The 7,565-nt window shown below is 52.3% G+C and overlaps 1 protein-coding gene across 6 annotated transcripts in view; it reads right to left on the reverse strand.

The window, feature by feature from the left end:
- Positions 1 to 7,308, reverse strand: part of SLC38A9 (solute carrier family 38 member 9) — a 44,743-nt gene extending 37,435 nt beyond the window's left edge. For 3 of the 6 annotated variants that reach the window (XM_015562661.1, XM_015562665.1, XM_006761780.2), the window contains exons 1-2: positions 7,188 to 7,308; positions 4,663 to 4,808 (exon numbers count right to left, since the gene is read on the reverse strand). In XM_015562661.1, coding sequence (XP_015418147.1) covers positions 4,663 to 4,775 — 113 coding nt within the window. In that variant the 5' untranslated portion in view covers positions 4,776 to 4,808; positions 7,188 to 7,308. The other 3 variants (XM_015562664.1, XM_015562663.1, XM_015562662.1) reach the window with 3 other exon arrangements.
- Positions 7,309 to 7,565: the final 257 nt, after the last annotated feature.

Raw genomic sequence — 7,565 nt, forward strand, 5'->3', positions numbered from 1 at the left:
GCCTCTCCAGTGATTCTGCCCCTGGGGAAACAGGGCGCAGAGAGGAGCCCCAAAGCCGAGGCTGGGGGTGGGGGGCTGGGGAATGGGAGGAGGAGGAGTTGGAGAAAACTGAAAAGGGAAGCTTGCAAACCAAACAGCAGACCCCTTCCCAGCTAGTGTGGCTGGCAGCAGGGCCGCCCCGAGCCGCGGAGGGAGGGCATGAGGCAGTCGGAACACCAGCTCTGTGGCTACCAAAGGCCGGCGCAGAGAGGAGCCCCAAAGCCGAGGCTGGGGGTGGGGGGCTGGGGAATGGGAGGAGGAGGAGTTGGAGAAAACTGAAAAGGGAAGCTTGCAAACCAAACAGCAGACCCCTTCCCAGCTAGTGTGGCTGGCAGCAGGGCCGCCCCGAGCCGCGGAGGGAGGGCATGAGGCAGTCGGAACACCAGCTCTGTGGCTACCAAAGGCCTGGAGACACAGGACAGCCGCTGAGACCACTGCTCCCAGGGACTCCGCCACCAGCAGCGCTGCCTGACCTTCCTGTAGCCCACCCCCACCCCACCCGCCCAAACCAGGGCAGGGTGGAAGCCTGCAGAAGGAGAGGGACTGCAGTTTGCAAAAGCTCCCAGGGCTCAGGCAATTCTGATGCGCCTTCTGCAGGGACAAGCGACCTCCTAGGTTCCTAGGTGTGCGGGGGGAGGGGGGCTCCATCCAGGTGTGTAAGTGCCGCTGTGATGTGCACGGACAGGTGACAGGACCCGGCTCCACCAAAAGGAAGGCAGAGAATGACCACCTGTGACCAGCTCAGCATCAGGTGCTGTTTCCTACATTCGGTTAAACACAGCAAACGGGCCCAACAGGACAGCACGGCCCACGCAGCAGCCAGCCGCCGCGGCTGCGTTTCCCTCGCCCAGGAGGCCGCCCTGCCCCGTCATCTGCAATCACCGCCAGCACCAGGGAGGCCACCGCCTGCCAGACCCGGCCTTCCTCGGAGGGCGCCCTCCTGGCCGCAGTCATTGGCTCCCTGGCAACCACCCCCTCGCTGTGTCCCTCCTGACCCTACCCTCCCGTTGGGCACAGCTCCCCAGAGGCCTTCCAGGCGCACACAGGCGCTGCCGGTGGGTCGGGAATGGCTGGTGAAGCCAGTGAGGGCCTCGTTTCACCCGGTGGGATGCTGCTCTTTAGCAGCCCGACAGTTCCCAAGTGCGGCTGTTGGTGGGGCGAGTCGGGAGCATGGGCGTGCTGTTGCAGCTGTTCGGTATGATTGCAATGTTCTACTTCAAATTCACCATTTCACAGATACGTGAACATGAGGCTAAAGTAACCCTAGTTTTTAAAAGTTAATAACAAATACACTACATTATAATACGATTCAGATGGCCATGGGATCTCACCAAAGTCATAGGGTCACTCAAAAATGACTGCAGTTCTCGAAATAGCTGCCTGAGCTGGTTCTTCTAATGCAGCGGTTCTCAACCTGTGGGTCGCCACCCCTTTGGGGATCGAACGACCCTTTCACAGGGGTCGCCTAAGACCATCAGAAAACACATATTGAATATATAATTACATATTGTTTTGTGGTTAATCACTATGCTTTAATTATGTTTAATTTGTAACAATGAAAATACATCCTGCATATCAGATATTTACATGACGATTCATAACAGTAGCAACATTACAGTTATGAAGTAGCAACGAAAATAATTTCATGGTTGGGGGTCACCACAACATGAGGAACTGTATTAAAGGGGTGCGGCGTTAGGAAGGTTGAGAACCACTGTTCTAATGGCAGACACATCCCCTCAAGGTGTCTGACTTATGTTTTCCTATGTTAAGTGAAGTCCCTCATATTTCCATAGAAATAACAATGTTTTCAGGTACTCCCACATTTTCCTTCGTCAGACAGTGTTTTCAACGTAAATTATTTCACAGCAGATTAACATTCAGTATGGCTAAGTCCGTACAAATATCTGCCTTCCCTAACACGCGCTCACCTAGCTGGTTATCCCATGATTGTAAGTCGCTGCCCTCTCATTTTGCCAAGTTTCATTACAGAAAACAGATGTCCATGTCATCTCCAGGGTTAAACAAATCCTCTCACTCCTGCCCGCTCGCTGTGGTGGAATGCGGGGGCGCCCTGGGTTCTAGTGTCACAGTGGCCAATTACTTCTCATGGAACTTAGAGGTTTCAGAGGAGTTCCCAGCATCGCATCAGCGTGCATTCGTTCTGTCCTCCCTGATGTGGGAGTAGACAAGTGACAGTGACAAGATCCGCTATCTCCTATCACGGCCACCCCGCATGCCGTGATAAATTTCCCACGCGATAACCTTCCCACTGCCACTTCCAGCTGCAGGAAAGACTAAAAACGTGAAGTACAATCATGACGTGCCGTGCGGCATTTGGACTACGACGGATTGCATGTATGATGATGGTCCCAGAAGGCTATCGCGGAGCTGAAAGCCTCCCCTCTCCTAGTAGCATCGTAGCCATCATGACATCACAGCACCACAAGCTCCCACTGCCTGCAGTGCTCAGCCAGGAACGTGCCGGCCGGGCTAACGGTCCAGGAGCAACAGGCTGCACAGACAGCCGGCACGCCGAGGGCTAGCCAGTCCGGGCGTGTGAAGGGCCTCCGTGGTGTGTGCCCGACGCACTTCTCAGAAGCCGTCCCGGGCGTTAAGCGACGCCTGATTGTCTCTGGAACGCGGGAAGGGGACATGGAGACTGGGCAAACCCGCCCCTCACCTCCGGGACTGTAACCACTGCGCCCCTTAACAAAATGAGGGCTCTGCGGGCAAAGACCCGGGAGCTGGCTGAGCTCCTGCTGGGTGTTCATCCGACGGCGTCTGCCGACCCCACCTCGGCTCTCAGCCTCTGAGGAGCCGCCGCTTTCCCGCTCCCGACTGTCCCTGCAGAGTCACTCATACACATTGTGCTGTGTTTACTGCATCCATTTATTTCTTACCCGAACGGTGGTATGCTGTGCACACTGCTCTGCACTTCCCTTCCGTCACCTAACGGGAGAAGTGGAGGACTCGTTCTATTTTGATATGTAAGAAAGCCACTTCCTTCTTTCTAATGGGCAACAAGATGCCACTGTATGAATATGCCACATATCCGCTCTATAGAAAGGGCCTCCTGGTCGTTTTCAGTCTTTGGCGATTATAAAATACAGCGCTGAACAGCCTTGCACATGCATGACCGACACTGAGGAGTGCCGGGAAGGAAACTGCCTGCGGCCCCCAGCCAGGAACCACCCGCACACCTTGGCTGTCTGGTGCAGCCTGCTGCTCCCGGACTACTGGCCTGTCCAGCATGTTGCCGGGCTGAGCTCTATAAACTTTTGAATTGGCTGCTGGCAATTTGGGGGGGGGAGATCACGTTACATTTATGGGTTAAAATTTAAAGAGCAGAACGCCCCATGTTAGTCTTCCCACTGACAGCAGAAAAGACCTTTTGTCACAGGTCACCGTTTCCTAATCTCGCACACACGTAAACATTTCCAAACTCTGGATGCACCGCACGATCCAGGACACCTTTCAGCCTCTGTGAGCCGGTAATTACTCCTGGTGGCAGGACAGGCAACTGTCATCCCTGGGCACTCCAGTCACCAAAACACTTGAGGACCATTTAAGGAAGAAATGGGAGCCATGCTGTTGTTAGAAAACCTTTGGTGACACCTCCTGGAAAGATCAGGAAAGTGCAAGCATCAAAACTAAAGGTGTCAGTGATTTGTAAGCAAATTCTTTCAAGAAATGCTACATTATCAATGCTCTTAATGGTACAAAGAACAGTTTTGTATTGGGGGAGGAGGGGGACACTGATTTTGATGACTCCAAAAAGTGATTTGGAAGAATCGTTCTAAATGCGGAGAATCAGAATAGTAATATCTTAACTGAGATACGGTTTAGATTTTCATTTTTATAGCTGCACGAAAGATATGAACAGGATAAAATGCCAAATAAGTCCAAGAGTTCCTTCAGTAAATAAAAAACAACACAACACAAAACTAAGCCCTAAGAGAATGTTGCATCAAAAGTACTGGCCACAGTTTATCACAGATTCTAAGTTGCACTGTATATATGTACACGGTGCAACTTAGAGCCAGCATCTCAGGTTTGAAGAAATCATGTTACTTTAGGCCCTCAGAAGTATTTCAAAGTTTCTCTCGTATTGATTTTGCACGTTCTTAAGGCTATTTCTATGTATTTTATCTCTTCTTCCATGACATTTTTTTCATCAGAATGCTATTTATTTTTGCCTGTTTACTTAATAGCCACCTTACTGAATCCTCTTACTATTTATAACAAACTTTCAGGGCATTCTTTTGGGTTTCCCAAGTATGCAATGAAATGAGTTTAAACTGAAACCCTAAACTAATGTGCTGGAATTTGAGCCCCATGAAGGTCAGGGCTGTGTGTTACTTTCAGTGTTCTATGCTCAGCACCTAGCATATTACTAAGCCACATCAATGCATCTTCATCAAACTAACCCCTCCCCACAGAGATGTTGAGTTTAGTTGAAAAAGCAAAATATATATGAGGAAATAGTATTCAGGATCTTACAGATCCTGTAAGAAACTGGGTATTTGATAACTAAAGCTCTATATGTTTGGTTATAATTGGTTCTATTTTAATAACTAAAAAACCTAATTATGAAATAAGTGTTTTACTTTAAACACTCACCTATTGGGTCTTAGATCTGATGACTCAAACTGGATATTCATGGGCCCGGGAAGTACTTCACGGTCCGCCTCAGGGGCGAGCAGCTGCCTGGAATCACTGTCCAGATCTGCCATTTCCTCCGACTCTGAGCGCTGCAGCAGTCAGTCCTAGATGAGTCAGAAAAGATGGATCATTTAAAGTTTAATTCAAATTCATTTCACTATTAAGAAATAATACATTTGCATGCATTAGACACTGGAAAAATACAGGAATCTGCTGCAGATATCTTAATGCAGTCTATGCCTAAAAGACATTTATTTTATCAGAAACTTGAAGTTCCTGCTTATTTTTCAGCTTGCTAAAAAATAAGTGGACCAATCCCTTTCCAGTAATAAAACAGATTTGGCTATTTGGACCCATTTTCCTGCAGAAAACAACTAAGAATCAGGCCCGCTGTTGGTAACATTAAGGAATGTTAGAGAGGCAAGTGGCCTAAGGGAGTTGCTTCTGCCCTGAGGGTGTTTGCTGCACTGGGGGTCCTGGGGTGACGTTTTCAGGGCCAACCGGGCTGGGTGGCTCAGCTGGACGAGTGTTGTCCCAGCACCAAAAGGTTGTGGGTTTGATTCCTGGTCAGGGCACATACCTAAGGGAAGCCACAGACCCATGTTTCTCTCTCTTTCTCTCTCCCTAAAATCAACAAACATATTCTTGAGTGAGGATACATTAAAAAAAGAAAGGACCCACACAATAACCAAAATTGAAAACTCAATGAATAGGTTTAAAAGTTGATGAGAAAATGAATAAACTCAAGGATTAAATCAGAAGAAACTACCCAGAAGTGACGGGGGGTGGGGAGAGACAGAAAATGTTGGGGAGAGACATAAAAGACAATCTGCAGACTCAAGAAGCTTAATGAGTCCAAGCAGAATTAACAAACAGTATATTATAGGGTTGAGACCTACAGCTCAGAAAGAGATTCCTTGTAAAATATTCCTGCTCACTGACAATGACGGTCACCCAAGAGCTCAGGTGGCGATGGGCAGTGAGATGAATGTTGTCTTCATGCCTGCCAGCACTACATACATTCCGCAGCCCAGGGATCAAGGAGCAACCTTGACTTTCACGTTTTATTATGTAAGAAATACCTTTCGCAAGGCTATAGCTGCCATAGAGAGTGACTGCTCTGATGGATCCGGGCAAAGTAAATGAAAAACCTCCTGGAAAGGGTTCACCACCTGGATGCCATTGAGAACACTCACGGGAAGAGGTCAAAATGCCAACACTAAGGGGCGTTTGGAAGAAGTTAATGTAACCCCCATGCAGGGCTGAGGGGTTCGAGACCTCGGTGGAGGAAGTGACGGCCCATGTGGTGGAGACCGCAAGCGAAGGAGAATTGAAATGGAGCCTGATCTGGACTGAGGTGCTGCGATCTCACGGCAGATCTTAACGGAGGAGCGCTTCTTAGGGACCAGCAGGGAAAGTGGTTTCTCGAGATGAATCAGCACCTCAGATTTGAAGAAATCGCCTCCTGCTGAGGGTGCTGTGAAGACTGTAGAAATGACAACAAAGGATTTGGGATGTTCCATAGACTGAGCTGGCAAAGCAGTGGCAGGGTGTGGGAGCACGGCCTTCAATTTTCAAAGTTCTATGGTGGGTGAAATGCTAAAAAACGCATCCCAGGCGACAGAGAAATCATTAGAAGCGAAGAGTCAACCCGGACGGCAAACTTCACTGCGTTAACAACTGCCCCAGCCCGGAGCCCCCTCCGCCGGATCAGTCGGCAGCCCTCACCTTGGAGGCAAAAAGACTAAGCCCCGTGGGAGGCTCAGAGGACGGTCGGCAGTTTTTAGCAATAAAGTGTTTCCATTGAGATGTACGTTTCTTGGACACAACGCTATTGCACACTTCACAGACTACAGTGGAGTGTAACCATGGCTCTATAGGGGCCGGGAAACCAAAAAGTTCGTGCGCTTTGCTTCACTGCGGCGGCTTCGTCGGACCCGCGGCGGCTCCAGGCTCTGCCTGAATTCTAGACGGAAGAGGTCAGGCCACCTCCTACCAGGACACGCGCTGTCCCCACGGAGCCCGCAAAGCCGGGGAGGCCGTACCTGTCCGGCTGCGCCCCACCTGTGGTCCGAGCGCAGGACCCGGTAGCGGCGTCCTCCGACCCGCCCGGCAGCTCTGCTCCGGGGCAGAGAGGACGCCCCGATGCCCGCACCCAGGTCCCCTGCCGCCCCCGTCTCAGCCAGTGGGCATCTCAGGTGACCCTGCCGTCCCTAGGCTCCAGCGGGCGCCCACTCAGCCTCCCCCGGGACTCGCTCGCACCCGCTCTCCGCGAGCCGCGCGCGCCCCCCTCCGGAGCGATCTCCAGCCGGGCTCGGCCTCACCGGTCCCCCTCCCCCGAGAAGCCGCTGTTCCACCAAGAACTTCCCCGACTGACAGCCGGCGCCGCCGCCAGCTCAGCCGTTCCGCCGACTCCGCGTCCCGTGGCTTCCCCTCCGCTCCCTCCCGACAGGCGGGCTGCAAGATGAGGGAAGATGCTCTACCTGAGCAGGCCAGGCCCTCGGCCTCCAGAGCTCAGGGGGCAAGGTGGGAACCTTCCCCAGGTCTCGGAACTCGGGTCAGCCCGGTTTCCTGTACCCCGGCAGGAAGGGGCCACAGCCTGACCGCGGGGGCCGGCGGGGAATGGAGTTCCGAGAGCACTGGGCCGCAACTTCGGACTACAACTCCCAGAGGCCCGTGCGACAACCACACGCCCCTAGCCGCGGAGCCCCGCCCTGGTCTTGCCCATCACGGGGTGAGCGGGAGCGCGCGGCTCTGGTCCGGCGCCTGCCTCGGGACTTCCCGCTGGTGTCGCCTGCCTGCAGGCGGCTCCAAGGCGCCTAGAAGGAGGGAGGCCTCGTGGGAAAGGGCTGCTGCGGCAT

The sequence above is a fragment of the Myotis davidii genome, unplaced genomic scaffold, assembly GCF_000327345.1.
Source record: "Myotis davidii unplaced genomic scaffold, ASM32734v1 scaffold496, whole genome shotgun sequence".
Classification (NCBI taxonomy): domain Eukaryota; kingdom Metazoa; phylum Chordata; class Mammalia; order Chiroptera; family Vespertilionidae; genus Myotis; species Myotis davidii.